The sequence below is a fragment of the Trichosurus vulpecula genome, chromosome 1, assembly GCF_011100635.1.
Source record: "Trichosurus vulpecula isolate mTriVul1 chromosome 1, mTriVul1.pri, whole genome shotgun sequence".
NCBI classification, from domain to species: Eukaryota; Metazoa; Chordata; class Mammalia; order Diprotodontia; family Phalangeridae; genus Trichosurus; species Trichosurus vulpecula.
In genome coordinates, this window is record NC_050573.1 from 72,194,440 (window position 1) to 72,212,621 (window position 18,182).

The following is an 18,182-nucleotide window of genomic DNA, read 5'->3' on the forward strand; positions in this document are numbered from 1 at the left end:
TTCCCTTAGTTAATGATTACAACTGAGGTGACATCTATAAATCTGAAGAAGGAGAATAGGATAAGGGGAGGGGGAGACCCTCTCCATTCTTCTACAGTACTTTTACAGTAAAGGAAAGCAGGACACGGTGACCCTATTCTTACTTTGAACCAGAACTAGAAGAAAGAACAAAAAGTTTCAGGGTTTAAAAAAAAAAAAACTTTCCCAGAAGCTGAGCAATCAGGCTCTTACGGCCTCAGAATTTTTCCACTTCCCTATTTCCCTATTTCTTGATTTTTAAACATTTCTAAGTATAGCTATGAATATATAGATATAGATATAGATATGTATTTATACATCTATATTCCCTGCGAAGTCTTCACGTTTTATTTTCTCACTACCTTGCACAATCCTCCCTCTCCTTGACATTATTTTGAAGACTTCACACACCATTACTGATATGAATTATCCACCCACCTATCTTCCTCATTCATCACACTTTTATATCACATTTTCTTTCCCATCATACTGGTATCCCCATTACCCTTTATAGTAAATTTGGGAAGGATTGATCTATGTATTGACAAATCAAAGGGGGCAGTCCCCTTTATAAGTACAAATACAGAGACCCAAAAGAAAACAAAAATACAGTTGTCCCTTTAAGTTTCAGAAGTCTCTTCCCATACAGCTGTCTGGAAGGGAGCATCAATGAAGTCTTCTGGTCCTTGATTGTTCCAGCCACTTCCACAGCTTCTTCTTCTCGTAGGAACCAGCTTTCTGTCCATCCTGCTACAAAAGTTATCTTAGCACAATTTTAAGTTACCATTTCTAATAATTATACCCTGATCATTTTTACAAATTCAAAATTGAAACTTTAGCCAGATGCCATGTTTAAGAAATTCACATCAGAACCTAAATTCTCATACTTTACATTGACTCATTATTAATTTCCCCACCAGGAGGATGAGACTCCAGTACATACATAAATACATTAACTAACCAATTTTTAAAACAGTACATATAAATCTTAACCTCTTAGTCATGCCATGTTTCTTTGACGGCATTACAAAATAAGACAGGGCCACACACAGGAACACTAGTCCCAGGCCTATGGTATTACAGGAAAAAAAAATACTACTGCTCTTAGAATCCTTTTAAACAAAGGGAAACATCTTAGGGTGAATCTTAAGCAGTTTGCATAAATTTCTACACATGTTCTAGTTTTAGGTAAAAATAATATTAGACTGCTCAATAAGACAACACAAAAGAGCTCATATCTTTTACTGACTACTTGCTCTGATCACAGGTACTTGCTATAGAAGGAGAGAAAGTGGGAACATGTGACATGCCAAATATGACAGGATAAAATGACTTTGTTTAAATTGAGATATAGTTACAGTTCATGCAGTATCTGTTCCACCTCATGGCTAAACTCAGGAATAGTCAGGTGGGAACATTCCTTTCCAAAGGAACACAAGGGGGAAACTGAGCCAGGAGGATCCCATCCTAGATTGAGGCTAAGATTGTCTCCTCAGCTTTTTCCCAAATGCAGACCTCCACCTGTTAACAATACAGGATCACATTCCCTCTGAGTAGCTTGTGGCATTTCTCTCAGATACTGATTTAATTCAGACAACCATACTCAAATTTAAATTCAAAACAAAATTAGTCATTGTTCTGGGTGCCTTTTGCCTTAAACAGCAAGCTTCACTAATCACAGCTAATCAAGTTCCTCCTTTTTTACCAATTTGGTACACTTCAATTTTGTTGGGTACACTTTACATTCTAGCCTCCTCTAACTATAACTCAATTCAAACAGCCACATTTAGCTTTTCCCATCAAAGCAAAAATATTCTACAACTTATCTCTCTTTAAAGAGACTTACATGGAAATTTTTTTCCCTAAACTAAAAATGTCTCTGATTTAGTTCCAGGAATTAATTACTGGTAATTACTGGTAATCAACTACCATTTTTAGTAATACCTAATTGCTCTTATATCGCTTTAAAACATTTAAACCTTATCCTACATAGATACAATGTAACATTAAATCCCAGCCTTAATCTATAGGATAATAGTTCAGCATTACATTTGTATCCTTATCCTTTTATGTAGTTGTTCCCATTAATATTTAGAAAGAATGTTATCCTTCACATGACTATACAACAGTACCAATTTACCCAATTATTTAACTAAAAAAAGCAATATTTCACATATTTGCATCAATCAAATTTTCCATTCCCCCCCCCCCATTGTTTTCCCCCAAGGTTTCTTCTGGGTCTTTGGGTATCACAACTTCACAATAATAACTTTTTCTGACAAATACCTTTCCTTTTATCACTAGATGGAAAGTCTCATTAATCAAAGCTTTACCAGGACCCCACAATCAAATTTTAATTTTTAAAATATGTCCTAAAAGCCAATTACTAAATATTAGTCCTATTGACTTTAAAAGCCAGGTTTAGAGGTCAGCTAGTTTCTGACCCCGCTGTTCTCTCTCTTTCAGTAAAACTTCCAGGCTTTCCCAACTTATTGTACAAATAGAGATCGCAGTAACTGCTGCTACAAAACTTGGGAGTTTATAATTTCTTAAATTAAACTTCTTTAAAAGACATGGTCAAATAAAATGACTTAACAGTTTCCTAATCCCTTCATTATTTTATAATACAATTTTTAACCTAACAACACTTGGAGAAATTGCCTAACAACACAGATGATACAGTTGTTTACCAAACAATATAACAAAATTTTTAGAAATACAACAATATCATAAACAGATATCATGTATTTAAACCTTTTAAAACCAAAATTAATTAATTACCAATCTGGGCTGGGTGTGTTTCTACCTTCATCCCATCACCATTGATATAAACTTCACATCTAAGCAAATCCACATATGAAGTGTGCCAAATACTTTTACAATTATGTGATTCCCATATTAATTTTAGGAGTGAATTCCACTCTCATCCCCTCACTGAACAGTGAATTAACTTTCTTGGGGCCATACAATTAACAAATTTTTCAATGCCAAATAGTAATGTGTTATAATACCCCTGGCCCTTAAAAATTATTATCCACAATTTCATATATTTCCTTAGTTTTTTCAGTTCCCCATTCATGTCCACATTTTCTTGCAAAAGTTTTACAAACAATTTTGAATCACCTGTTATAACCAGGTCAATTTAAAGTTTAGGAACTTTATTCATATTAAATATGGACCAATATTCATATTAAATTTAATAGAACCCACCCACAGATCTAGCCCGAAAGGTGAGTGGACATAATTCCTTCCATCTCTCCATAAATTCATCTATTAGTTTTTAACTCAGGCTATCAAGCCTTCTACTCTAAGCTGCCTGCTCAAGATTTTAATTAACTAATCTTCCTCTTTTATCACAGTCTCTCCTTGCCTTTTCCCATAAACTTTAGTGTCAAATAGTAAAATGAACTCTAATTTATCTTAAGCATTACATTAAGAGTGCCACATCTTCACTTCTCACATTCTTAAGTGTAACTAGAATAAATTCAATTTCTTTCTGGTTGGGTCCCATTACACAAAAACTTTTCTCTTTCAGGTAGGCAGGAAAAGGGTTAAAATGCTTGTCTAGCCTGCCTCCCTTTGATCTGAGGGAAAAGATCCCCCTTTTCAACATAAATCAATCTCAACCCCCACAACTGGGCTTTCACTGACAGTAACTTGTGGGTGTTTCTCCTTACAATGGTAAACTTTAACCAGACTACAACACACAAAACAAAACTGAATCACCTTCTCTGCTTCACCCCGCCCCCCCCCCCCCCACTCCTTCCCGCTGCCACTGCTCCAACCTGTCTCCTCAGGAGTGCCAATGGGATAGGGAGGGGCAAGGGGGAGTTTACTGACCGTTCTGCTGCTGCTGCTGCTGACAGGCTACACTCATTCACACAGACACACAAGAACACAGACAGGTAGGTACAGAAATCCAAAGGCTTTTTCCCTAAAGGACTACCTACCGATATATCTGGAAATCCTCTCTCCGAAATAATAGACTTTGATTAATTTTTCCCCATTTCAATTTAGACGAGGTCCATCGCCAGAGCCTCCGAGTCAGTGACTCTAATTAAGACCCTAGGGCTCCCAAGTTTTTGCCCTCCCCCAGGTTATACGTGTATATCTTACGTGACTGCTCTCTCTCCATCGGCCAGCCGGAGTTTCGGTGGGGGAATTTTAATTTTGGAATTGAAGCTCTTTGGTTTCTGTTCCTCTGAGTCTCTCCTTCTTCGGGACTTTGCCCAGCCAAAGCAAAAATGCCGGAACAGGTCCAGAGACTATTGGAGAAATCTCCAAGTACGCCCCAGTCTCAGAACCAATCAGGAGTCTTGCTTACAAAGTGGGCAGATCCCTGAACGAGCCTCCAAAACTGTGTGGGATGAAAGACTCTCACCAATTAAAAAATTAATTTTTAATAAGGAGCCATCTCAGGGTGGGAACAGAAATAAAATTTTATTCGATTCTCATGAGAATAGGGTATCCTCTGCCAGAACAGAGCTAGCAAGAGAGGCCCGTACAAGGGGCAAAGCACCAATAATTATACCTAACACAAGAGAATTCCCTTCCACCTCTGACCCTTCTCACCATTGGCTGGGAGGTGGGCTTACAATCTGAGCACAAAAAACTAGACAAAGAACCGGGAAATCGAGGCACAGAAACTCCAATTCCCATTCCCTTAGTTAATGATTACAACTGAGGTGACATGTATAAATCTGAAGAAGGAGAATAGGATAAGGGGAGGGGGAGACCCTCTCCATTCTTCTACAGTACTTTTACAATAAAGGAAAGCAGGACACGGTAACCCTATTCTTACTTTGAACCAGAACTAGAAGAAAGAACAAAAAGTTTCAGGGTTTAAAAAAAAAAAGAAACTTTCCCAGAGGCTGAGCAATCAGGCTCTCATTGCCCCAGAATTTTTCCACTTCCCTATTTCCCTATTTCTTGATTTTTAAACATTTCTAAGCATAGATATGAATATATATATACCCTGCATTTTATTTTCTCACTACCTCACACAGTAAGCATTTAATAAATGTTTATTGATTTATTGCTTGTCTGTAACTCTATGCTGTACAATATATGAGTATGAGTCTGTAACACTTTCTAATCAGAGTGCTCTCTCTCTCTCTCTCTCTCTCTCTCTCTCTCTCTCTCTCTCTTGCAGAACATCACCCTGATGCAGCAGTATCTCTCAGGCAGGGCTGATAAGAACTTCATTTCCGAGTAAGCCCTTTCTTTAGTACTTTCATATTTGTTGATTTGGGATCAGGCTTGTGATGCCATTGGTGAAAGGAGCTGTAACTGAGGAAACTCCAGAGTAGTCCCTGCTTGGCAACTTAGAGTCTTAGAGAGCTACCTGAAGGACTGAAAGGTTCAGTGTCTGCCCACAGTAATGCAGCCAGAATTTGTTAGAGGAGGGGCTTGGACCTAGGTTCCTGATACCAAATATAGCTCTAGCCACTTAACTAAGTTACCCCTCATTAGCCTCTTTACCTCCCCCCAAACTGGCTATGAGGACTTGAGTTCCTTTTCTGACAGTATCTGGAACAGGATAAATGTCACACTGTCATTTATCATTTACATAGCCACATGTAGAATAATTACAGACCCTATCCCTGGGCACTGACCTCTTGGTTTAGGGCATTACGTTACTGGAATCAACGATGGACTCCCTTCAGAAACCCCACAGCAAACTGGGAAACAGGGCCATGAATGAGGCTTGTTCACTTTTGAGTAGGAGGGAGTGACAACCCTGCTTCCCAGCACAGCATCCCACTCTAAGGAGGGGAACTTACTCCCTCCCGAGGCACCCCTTCCCACCATGGCCAACAACAACATCAAACCAAAATTTGCTTCTCAGAAATTTCTACCCATTGCTCCTAGAGGCCTTTGGAGCCAAGCAAAACAAATCTCATCCGTGAAGAGGGCAGCCCTACACCATTGCACGTGTCATGACCAGCCCATGCCAAGTATTTTCCCCAAAGCTTCCTTCTGAACTTCCCTATTCCTATTTTTATTTTTTTAATTCAATTTTACTTTGTTTTCAGTTCTGAATTCTACCCTTCCCACCTTTCCATCATGCACCCATTGAGAGAGCAAGAAAAACAAAACCCATTACAAATATGAATGATCAAGTAAAACCAATTCCTCTATTAGCCATGTCCAATATGCACATAATATCCCTGATTCTGCCCTCTGAGTCCATCACCTATTTGTCTTTATGATATTGTTGTCCCTTGCAGAGGGGAGGAACCAAAGGAATGGCTGGAGATAGTGTCACACCCAAGGGAGGATTAACCTAGTTCACAAAAAAGGTGGGAAGATGAATGAGAGGGACTGACAATGCTGCTCCAAGTTGTTTGTTTTTACAACATTGTTACTGTTTTAATTGTTCTCCCTTCACTTCACTTTGCCTCATCAGTTCATACAAGTCTTCCTGGGTTTCTCTGAAACTCTCCCCTTCCTCATTTCTTACAGCACACTAGCTTTCCACCACATAAATATTCCATAACTTGTTCAGCTATTCCCCTATGCATGCTTCCCTATTACAGGGCGCCAGCTGGGTTCCAGCCACCCAGGCCTAGAAACTTGGTGACAGCCTTAACTCTTCACTCTCATTCCCCCCACCATGCTCAAATCATCTCCAGGATAAACATTTCCAGTCTTCCAACTTGGTTCCTTAAATCCAGTTAGTCAGTCAGTAAGCATTTATTAAAAGCTTTTACTATATGCTAAGCACTGGGGATACAAATAAGTGGGGGGAGTGGAGAGAAACCCAGGTTGAAATTGCCCTCGAGGCCCATATATTCTAACAAGGGAGAAACATGTGAATATCTAGATACCTAAAACATATTTCCAGAGAATATGAAAGTAACCTGAGAGAGCAAGGCACTAGCAGCTGGGGGACCAGGAAAAGATGCCTGCCAAAGGTGGAGCTTGAGCTGATCCTTGAAGAAAACCATGGATGTCCAGAACTAGAGGTGAAAGGCTGGAGCATTTCCATTATGAGGGAGAGCCTGTGCAGAGACATGGAGATATGGCATGTGGTGTGCTCTGTTGGAGGAACTGCAGGATCTGGAGGCCATTCACTAGCCCAGTTGCTCTGTGGTTTATCAATGTCTTTGAAAGGTAGTACCTACTATTGCATTGTTGGTGGAGCTGTGAACTGATCCAACCATTCTGGAGTTGGAACTATGCTGAAAGGACAATAAAAATGTATATATCCTTTGACCCAGCAATACCACTTCTAGGGCTGTGTCCCAAAGAGATACAGTGGAAAAGGACCCATATGTACAAAAATATTTATAGCAGTTCTTTTTGTGGTGACAAAGAATTGGAAATCAAGGGGATGCCCATCAATTGGGGAATGGTTAAACAAGTTGTGGTATATGAATGTAATAGAATACTATTGTGCTATAAGAAATGAGGAGCAGATGGACTTCATAAGAACCTGGAAAGATTTATGTGATCTGAATGAAGGGAGCAGAACCAGGAGAACATTATACATGATTACAGACACGCAGTATCTGTGATGACTAACTTTGATAGACTTGGCTCTTCTCAGAAATGCAAGGTTCTAAGACAGCTCCAAAAGACTCATGATGGAAAAAGCCATCCGCATCCAGAGAAAGAATTATGGAGTCTGAATGCAGACTGAAGGAAACTATTTGCTCTATCTCTTTTTTTGTTTGTTTGTTTTGTTTCTTCTTTCTCATGGTTCATTTCATTGGTTATAATTCTTCTTTACAACTTGACTATTGTGAAAATATGTTTAGTGTGAAAGTATATGCAGAACCTCTATCAGATTACATGCCGTCTTGGGGAGGAGGGAGGAGAGGGCGAGGGAGAAAATTTGGAACTCAGAAACTGGTGAGTGTTGTAAACTAAAAATAAAAAATTAATTTTAAAAAAAAGGTAGTGCCTAGAACTAGACACAGCAGAACAGGGACAGCGTAACCAGGGCCAAGCTCGGTAAAACTTTCACATCCCTTGTCACAAAATACTCAATGAAGAAATTGAGACTCACGGAAGTCTTTGACTTGCCAAGATCTTTGAGCCAGTGCCTCTCCTGAATATTCCTGCTGCTTCTTAGGCTGGAAGCTCCCTTGAGGCCCATGCGTTCCAGGGAGCAGAGACTACATGTCTCCCTGAAGCCTCTCCTATGGATCATGCACCCTTATGGGCACCAGCGAACGGAGATGCTTCAAACAGTAAGGCAATAATAACAGTATAGATGATAATTGTCAAAATGCCTGTATAGTTCTATATCGCAAAGTATTCGAGACTCTCCACATGGAAGGGAGAAGAAGTAAACCAGTTATTCAGACAGTAGAGAACCAGATCCTACAAGCCATTTATCCAGTCTGCCACAGCAGGAAAACGTTCCACACACATTATCACAACACACCAAAACCTCTCTGACCCCCTGCTGGGGTCTCCCCAAAACGGCCACTGGCAGCAGCCACCAGCAACCATAACATCTCTCTCTCTCTCTCTCTCTCTCTCAGCATTTCCTGTGACATAACTTCCTTTTCCTGTCAGGAACCTCCTCCCACCACATGTGACTTAGGCTTCCTATGATGTAAGCAGGTCACATGGCCTATTAATGGGTGGGAAAGATTTTCAAATCTAATTGCTAATACCATGCTCAGCACAGATGTTGGCAAGGCAGATGAGAGAGACCAGGAGCGATTCCTACATTCCTCACTCTCTGAATTCCTTTCTCCAATTTTGTGGCCTTCTCTCCCTGGAAGATCACTCTGCCACTGAAGCCCCTTCCTCTGATTGGTTAGTTCCTGCATTTTTAAAGGAAGGGTCATGCTGGCCATATTTGCTCTTTTCTTCTCCTCTGGGGTCCTCTTCTTACTTCCTGGACTTGTTTCTGCCTCCACCATCCCCAGAAGCCTTCTCAGATTGAAATATCATTCCATCCTTGTTACCCTTTCACTTTGGAAGCTTACTCTGCCCCTGCAGCTTCTTCCTCTGGTTGGTCAGTTCCTCCCAGAAGCTCCATCTCAAGGAAAGTGCCCTGGCCAGTTACAGTCTCTCCTTCATTCCTTTTCAAGCTCCTCCGTTATGTCTCTGGGATGTCTTTCTTTACCATTTCTCCATTCAGTACCTTCTCTCTCTCTTCTTCTGTCAAAAGTCTCCCACATTTCAGCTTCTTTATACATGTTGTCTTCCTCCATTAGAATATGAGTTCCTTGAGGCTAAGGACTAGCTTTCTTTTTTGCTTGTATTTGCAATGCCAGTGCTTAGCATAGTGCATGGCACATGGTAGTGCTTAATAAATGCTTGCTGATTTGTTGACCACTAGGAGGTTTTGTAACATGTCATACAGCTGCAATGAAACCAGGGTAATGATGCACACGCAGTTGGCAGGTTAGGGGGATCTGATCGAGGTGATGGTGCATACTCTGATTACCCTTCTGTCAAATGAGAGGGTTGGACCAGATGACCTCTGAGGTCTCTCCTAGCTCTATAGCCATAGTCTTTTACAGTAGAGGGACTAGAGGATTATGTTTTCATTTTCTAGACAAGAAAGAAGTGTTCATTTTTAAAAAATGGAATGGGAGCTTTTATGTGTATCTGAGGCAGAGGGGAATCCTCACTTGTATCGGCAAGGTGGACAGGATGAAAATATCACACTGGGGGAAAAGGTAGAGTGAACCATTAGAGCCAGGAAACAAAAATGAGCTCTTCCTAAAGAGGAGAGAAACAAACTCCAAAGATGGAACAGTTATTTGCACTCTAAGGGATGATAATACAGATCCAGAGCTGCAGCCAGTCAAGAGATCATCCAGGAGAAGGGGAAGCGGAAGAAGAGGAGGTGAGAGTCAGTGCTTGGTGACCCCCTGCTGAAGGGACAGAAGCAGCAGTTAGTCCAGTTGACATCCCCAAGAACGTATCCGAGACGTGACAGAACATCCCAAGATTTGTCAGGCAGCATGACTAACTCCTTCCTCTCATCCACCCCCACTTCTGCTGATCCTGGTGGGCACCAATGGTGCCAGAAAGAACTGAGAAACTGAGAAAACATGGCCAAAGATACCAGTCTTACACAGAAAAATGAAGGCCTGGGGGCTTGGGTAATATTTTCAGCACTACTTCCCTTGGAAAGCAACAGCTTCAGAAGTGAAAGGCATATTTAGGAAATGAGCAACCAGGAAGACGGTGACCAAGAATGGTATTTGACAATTTTCTCACCAAAAAATAGGGTGAGTAGGCTAAAAAAAAACTCTCTTGTGCCTCTTCCAACTCTGCTGATCCTATAAATAAATGTCAAGTGATTTAAGGAGAGAACACGAACAGGACATTCAGAAAAGGCTTCCCGGAAGAAGAGATACTTGAGGTAAGCCTTGAAATGGGATGTACTGTGCTAAATGTCTGCTGACTTTATATTAACTGCTTCTGAACTTTTGCCAAGACCAACTTAGCTAATTTCAAAGCATGGTTGGGGGGTGAGGGGAGGGGACGAGAGGGGACAGTCTGTGCAAAAGTATAGAGACAGAAGATTGTATGTTGCTTACAGAAGAGTTTGGCTAGAATGCCTCTGGGATCCTATGAGTCTATGAATATAATTCACACAAAGTCAGAGTGCAGGAAAACTGAACAGGACTTCAGAAATGTTGCCAGTCAACCCATAGCCAAGCAGTAACTTCCATTCTATCAGTTTCAACAAGTGTTCTTGTGGTTTCTTTCTCTTTAAAAATAAATGAGAAAGGTGGGGGGAGTAAGAAGAGAAGTTAGGTTGTGCCTCAGTATTTCAGGGGGCATCAAACTTATAGAGACTAAAACCATCTTGGGGGAAAGGGGTCATGTTTCTATGACCTCCTTTTACATGGTGTTATAGAAGATAGAAAATCTGGGTCCTAATCTGGCTCTTACCTTCAACTAGCTGTGTGACTTGAGACAAATCACCGCTCTGGGCTATAAAACACAAGGGTGCTCTCTGATGCTAAATTTTCATAGACAATATATAGTGTGATTTCCCTTACCATCTTAGGAACACTGCCCCTCCCCCCCCCCCACAGGCATTTTGGAATGTGCTAGTTTATGAATGTCCTTTCTAAAATGTGGTATGGCAGTCAGTGAAGCATGGTCTCTGGTTTCATTCACTTCAGAAGCTAATGCTCTCTTTCCCATTATAGAATAAAAATTGCCAGTTTATCTTCTGTCACTCTGGATATAATTGACAGAGGAATTTCCTGTATTGACTTACAACCTCCGGTATGTATGAAACGTTCATTCTCTTCCTTGTGCTACCCTCATTTGCATTAAGGATTAAAATCAGAGGACCAAGACACATGGACACATGGATTTGCCTTTGGAAAATCAATGAATTGGGGTAGCTATGTGGCACAGTAGATAGAGCACCAGCCCTGCAGTCAGGAAGACTTGAGTTCAAATCTGGCCTCAGATGGCTGTGTGACCCTGGGCAAGTCACTTAACCCCGATTACCTCCAAAAAGAAAGAAAGAAAACTAATGAATCAGTAGTCTAGTAGTCTAGTAGTAGGAAGCAGGGCTTTGCTGAGGTTGGAGAGTCAGAGATATCTGCCTAGCAACCTCTGCTGATATTGATCATGGTTAGTCTATCTGTTCTGGAGAGGAGAGGAGAGTAGGGGAGGGAAGAGGAGAGGAGAGAGAAATCTTTGTAACAAATATAAATTGTCAAGCAAAACTAATTCCAACGTTGACCATGTTAAAAACAAGTCTCTGTCTGAACTCTGATGAGGTTTATCACCTCTCTGTCTCAGCTGTGGGTAGTATGTTTTATTGTGGGTCCTCTGGAATCACGGGATAGACTACCGTCAGCTACATTTGATAAATCTTGTGGCCTCTACCTGTCATTTTTAAAGCTTTACAGTTATTTTGTGAAGTGAGGCCTGGTTACAAAAATATTTCCATAAGTTTTGTACCTGTATATCATGTCCTCTGAGAATATCAGTCTTCTTCCTGTTTTTCAGTGAGGAAGTATTCCTCTTTATCATTTTTATGATCATCATCCCCATAATCATTTACTATGATTAGGGACCAAGGATTTCATCAGTGTAGATATAATAACCTTGACCTAGATTCAACTTAAAAATCTTTGACTTCCTCAGCCATGGTCCCAGAACAAATTTGTATCTGAAGTGGGACCTGGAATCAATGCTTCCCCATTCCAAGGCTGGTTTTCTAACCAGTTGCACCACCCTGCCTCTAAGTATAACAGTAATTATCAATATTACAATAATGGGATGGGGCCTGTTAATAGAGTGGTTACCAACTAAAACCACAGTGATCCTCTTTGTCAGGGAATGTATAGCACTACCTTTCTGAACCCTCTAAGCTCAACGGAACCATTTCAGAACCATTGCTATAGGCGAAGGGAAGACAGAATCTGGTAGTCTTTGATCTTTGCCATAGTCCAAAAGGGCAGCTGGGGATAGTTCCATCCAGGGGTGTGTTAGTAACTTTGTCTTTCTTTGTCTGTAGTCAGGTCTCATTTCCATTGGTTGTGACTGGGAAAAATATATCGTCATTCATAGGTAGGTTTGTATTTATTGTTATTATCTGATTATTCCTCCACTAATTAATTGATCACAGAGAGTAGAATCTAGTCATTGAAAGGAACTACAAAGACATTTTTGGCTCTGCATCCCTTGCAGATAACTCAGGGCCTATTACATGCTTAACAAATTCTTGTTAATTAATTGAGTCATATCAGAACAAAAATCCTCTCTAAAACGTTTCCTCCCAAAGATCTTCTACCCTATGCTGGAAGGCTTCCAGGGAAGGAGAGCCCATCCCCTTCCAAAGGAGCTCCTTCTAGTTTTGGATAGTCTCATCCTGAGGAAACTCTCCCTGATCTCAGCCCTTTGCTCTTTTCACCCATCACTCCAACAGGACAAATCTATTTCCCTTCTCCTGTGACAAGAGCCATAGATACATGAAGGTAGATTTCACATTAGCCTCTCTGTTCCAGGATAGTTGTGAGGATGAGATAATATTTGTGGAGTACATTGCAAACCTTAAAACTGGCGTGTAAATGTATTATTGTTGTCATTATCAGTTTGTCTTAAAAGGGGTGTTTTAGTGAATTGTAAGCTCAATACACATCAGATGAGCTCCTTACACATCCCTAAGTCTTTTTTTCTTCCAGCTAAACACCCTGAGTTCCTTCAACTTTGGTTTGGGTCTGGACGTCAAGGCCTTTCACACCCTCACTTGCCTTCCTCTGGCTACATCCATTTCTCACTCCTCACCAGCTTATTATCAGTGTTCCTCACCTGGACCTGAGCACAGTCCTCCCACTGTTCTCCAGCAAGGGTAGCATTATCACCTCACCTCCATTGTCCTGGTTATCCTGCTTCTCAACACAGCCCAAGATCACATTCGATTTTTGGTTGCCTTATCACACTATCGATGTGAGATTTATTTCATATACGTTACTAAACTTTAGGTGAACCATAGGGACAGCATTTCTCCAATATATTAGCCCTGTCCAAAGAAGAAATGTCAGGGCAACTTGCATTGCCAGGGCTATGTCGCTGAGGAACCACCTCCCTGCCTCCAACACTGCTGCTTACAGCTATCTCCATAGTCACCGGTATCACTGCGTGTCTACTGGCCAATTGTCCTGCAACCTCCTCAAGTTCCGGTGACCTTTCTGTTCAGCAACTCTTTCAGAAGGGTTGTCCTTAGCACTCTGTCTGCTGGGCTAGCTTCTTCAGGTCCTCTGTTGCTCTCTGCTGTCATCTGCTGGTCTTCTATTGGATTGCAATTGCCGTGGGGGGATGCTCCCCACAGGTTACTGTTAGGGAAAGACTGAACTCTCAGTCATTAACTTCAAGTTATTTCAGCTCTTTTGGGGAGTTTAGGTCCACAGCCATATGCAAGCAGCCAGAAGAAGTTTTCAGGATCATGGGAATATCTATTTAGAACTGGGAAGGCCATCTAGTCCCATCTTCTCATTTTATGGTTGAGGAAAGTGACACCCAGAGATTAAATGACTTGCCAGGAGTCACCAAGCTAGTAAGTGTCTGATGCAGGATTTGAACTCTTGTCTTCCTGACTCTTAAGTCCAGCACCCTATCCACAATGCTTTTTGTATGTTTTTCTGTTTCAGTTTCATTCTTCTTGAATTCTGTGTATTCTTTGAATAATTTTTTTTTTTTAAATCATGGTGAAAGGAACAGAAGAAAAATCCCTAGCTCTGGAGTCAAAGACCTCACTGAGAGATGGTTCCTACCTCTGTGACCTTGCACAACACCCAATAATTTTTATATATACTGTCTTCAAAAAGCTGTCAATGACTATCAGGGTTTCGGGATTTGTGTTTTTAATCACTCTCTCCATGTTAAGATCCTTTGGATCCCCCATGAAAGGGAAGGAAGAAAGCAAGGAAGAGAAGAGGCCAAGTAGAGCTGTACCATAGTGCACAGAGTGGCTCTCATCTTCCTGAGTTCAAATCTGGCCTCAGACACTTACTAGTTGTGTGACCCTGGGCAAGTCACTTAACCCTGCTTGCCTCAGTTTCCTCATCTGTGAAGGGAGTGGCAAACCACTTGAGTATCTTTGCCAAGAAAACCCCAAATAAGGTCAGAAAGAGTTAGACACCACAGAAACAACCCAGCAGTAGCAGTAGCAGCAGCAGCAGCAGTAGCAGCAGCAGTAGAGCCATTCAGGGAGGCATCTCTTGAGACCCTTGATCTTTTGTTCCAAATTTCTATCTTTATTATATCTACCCAGTAAGAAGCTCTTATATATTTTAGGAAGGCCATTAACAAGCTAGAGCCTCCAGAGGATGGGGCCAGAATTGTGAGGGGGATCAAAATCATGCCATCCAAAGACCCATTCCAGAGATGAAGGATGCTCAGCTTGGGGAGAGAAAACCAGGGGCATGCCAAAGCTGTATCTTGAAGCATTGGAAAGGCAGTTGTGTGGAAGAGGAATTAGCTCAAGAGGGCAGAACTGGGAGCTCATGAGCTATCCCAAAGTAGAACTTCCAGTCTGTTCAGGTAGTGAGGTCTGCCAGCCAAGGCTAGATAAGCACTTGTTGAGATTGTTTTAGAAGGGATCTCTATATCCATAAAGGTTAAATTCATCACCTTTGCAACCTCTTCCAACTCCAAAATGATGTGATTCTCACGCTTTGATCTCCACAGCGCTCTAACTGCATGTTCGAAACACTTCCTGAAACCTGAAGAACTGGAGGACGATTATGTCTATGTGATTGAAAAGTAAGTAGGAGGCTATTTAGATTAATCTTATTTGCTTTCTATTGTTTTCCTTTATTCATGTGTCAAGAATTGCCCCCAGATGCCCAGGGACTCTATGATCTAACTTGATCAGAGGCCTGAAATAGTGTTTACTTATAAATCTAGCATTTACTAAAGGCCTACTATGTGGCAGGCACAGAAATAAATCCTATTTATGGAGCCCCTGTCTCCTAGGCCAGAATTCTGACAAAAAAGGCTGTTGCTTGGCTGGCTACTCCCAGGAATGCCTTGACTATCAGGGTATTAGAGTGTAGAAGAACTGTGAGTCAGAAAGCCTAGTTTCTTGCTATTAATATAGGCAGCTGATCCAAGTTCAAATCCTGCCTCAGGAACTTGCTAGCTATGTGACCCTGGGCAAGTCCCTTCACCTGCTGTCTGCCTCAGTTTCCTCATCTGTAAAATGGGGAGAACAGGAGCACCAAACTCACAGGGTTTGTGTGAGGATCAGGTAAGACCATATGTGTGATGCACAGTGTCTGGCTGTAACAAAAAGAAGATTTTGCAATCCTACCTACGACATCAAATCTAACAGCAAGCACCCTGGCACATCCAGGATGGCCTGCTAGAACAGGTTCTTTGATCTGCTTTTCGAGGAAAGACTACTCAAAAAGGGGTCAACAATCTTTAATTACATTCACTGGTTCAGGGGACAGGTAAGCACCCCGAATGTCAGAGAAAATACAAGCAGAGAAATTAGCACAAAGACCAATAGACAAGGCCCTAATTGCCTGAATCAAAGCAATATTGCTTTACACTTTACATACATCATTGGATCAAGAGAGCCTTTACATCTGAGCAGTAGGAGGGCTCTGAACATACAGCCACTCAAAAGTCCAGGGAATGAAAAGATCCCAAAGCAAAATACCAACTCAGTGTGTGTAAATATATATATATATATATATATATATATATATATATATATATATATATATATACTTCTCAGAGCCAGAAGACATCACAACCCTCATGACTCAATGCTTAATTAACTTAGTATCAAAAGGTGTGAAAGCCTTCCTACAAGTAAGCCTCCCCTAAGCAAGCTTCACTTAAGCAAGTTCCTCCCCCAGTGGGCTCTATGTGACTCAGGATGTATTACAGCTGTGAGTCGAGCCAGAACTCAAAGCAGGTCACATAGGCCTATTAATGGACAGGGAAGATCTTCCTGTTCCATTAACATTGCACTGGCACATACTAGGTGCTTAATAAAGGCCAACTGTTGTTACTAATTTGGATAAGCCATTTTAACCTCTCTAAGCTTTGGTTTCTTACTCTGAAATTTTAGGGGATGGGGGTGGGATGAGGTATTGGTCTCTCAGGTTCTTTCCCCATTTGATATTTTGTGTTTCCATTATAATAAACTCCTAAGGGATCTCCCTGACTCTGCCCACCCTTTCATAGCTTCCAGATTAATCTCTCTGAAACATGGCTTTTGTCACGCCATTCTCTTGTTCCAAAGTCATAAATGGTTCTCTGCTGCCTTCAGGATGAAGTCTAAAGCCTGTCATTCATGGCCCTCTCCAACAAGCTGGTCCCAGCCCACTGTCACAGCCTAATCTTCCAGCTTCCTCCAATGTGACTCCTATGCTCCACCCACACCAATCTACTTGAGATCTGTCCAAAGGATTCCTGCTTTCCTGCCTCCATATTTTTGCTCACACTGTTCCCTATCCCTTCAACCTCTCAAACTCCTATTTGTCCTTCAAGGCCCAGCTCAATTCCCACTCCCATGAAGCTTTCAGAGGGCCCAGTCTAACCCCCTTTCTTTCAATAAGGAATTCAGAATTTAATGGATTGGGGCTTCACATCTCCCTGACAGCCCCTTAGTACTCTCTCTTATAATCAAGTCAGCATTTATTAAGTGCTTCCTGTATGACAGCTGCTATGCTACACACTGGAGATACAAAGAAAAGAGTCCATGCTCTCAAGGGTCTCATGGTCTAATGCTAGAAACAACATGGAAGCAACTACGCACAGACAAGATATAGCCTCTAGGATAAATTAGAGATAATCCTAGAGGGAAGGCAGTAAAAGTAAAGAGGACTGGGAAAGGGGGATTACAGAAGGTGGGACTTCAGCAGAGATATTCATTAGGGAGTTAACTGGGTACTGCATTGATTGGTATTCTGCATTGATGATGAATTCTTATGTTGTTGCTCTGACTTTCTTGATGTCCCCAGAAGAAAAGGGGAGGCAAGGGTAGTAGAGTGGGAAGAAGTCAGGAAACCGGGGCTCTGGTCCTAGGTCTACCCTTGGGTAAATCATCTAATCTCTTCTAACCTCATCTTCCCCATCTATAAAATGGGAATACTTAGAATTTCATTATCTACCTAATAGAGTTGTTATAAGGATCAAAGTGAGGGAACTGAGGGGATTAGGACTGCAAGCAGTTAACTGTGGGAACTGAGTGAACCTCCTTGACTTCACCTTGTGGCTTGCTTCTGGGGCTAGCTCAGTTCCCTTTCTATTCAATTATGGGTCTGGTCCAAGTTCTGTCTTGTGAGAAAACTTTACTCAATTGTGGGAATTGGGAGAAAACCATACTGTATTGTCTGAACCTAGACCTGTGTGGCCGGGAAGCTGGATGACCTCTGCTTTAACTTGGGACCTAGATTGTGCTGACCAGAAACCCAGTCAGATCCAAAGACTGATACAAGTTCTCATAATTGTACATCTCGGGCAACCCATATGTCTTTTTTGAAAACTAGCCTGGTGCTGATGAATCAGTTACTGTTTCTATGTTCCTTCGATTCCAGGGAGGAGACACCTGTTCCCCTCTCCCAATTTAGAAAGTCCCTAATCTTTCACCCAATTAGAAATCAGACTACCTAATGTTGGATTGTTTTCTTTTAATTAATTGTCCTTATTTGATTAATTGTTCTTAATGTCTAAAAGTTTGTGTTCCCCAGCATTCG

General features: G+C 41.4%; 1 protein-coding gene across 1 annotated transcript in view; it reads left to right on the top strand.

The window, feature by feature from the left end:
* The window catches only part of CATSPERD (cation channel sperm associated auxiliary subunit delta), a 96,968-nt gene that overhangs the window by 67,111 nt on the left and 11,675 nt on the right, over window positions 1–18,182 (top strand). The window contains exons 14-17 of the mRNA XM_036739760.1: window positions 5,171–5,229; window positions 11,157–11,235; window positions 12,485–12,537; window positions 15,157–15,231. Of these exons, the coding sequence (XP_036595655.1) occupies window positions 5,171–5,229; window positions 11,157–11,235; window positions 12,485–12,537; window positions 15,157–15,231 (266 nt within the window). The remainder of the gene's footprint in view (window positions 1–5,170; window positions 5,230–11,156; window positions 11,236–12,484; window positions 12,538–15,156; window positions 15,232–18,182) is intronic.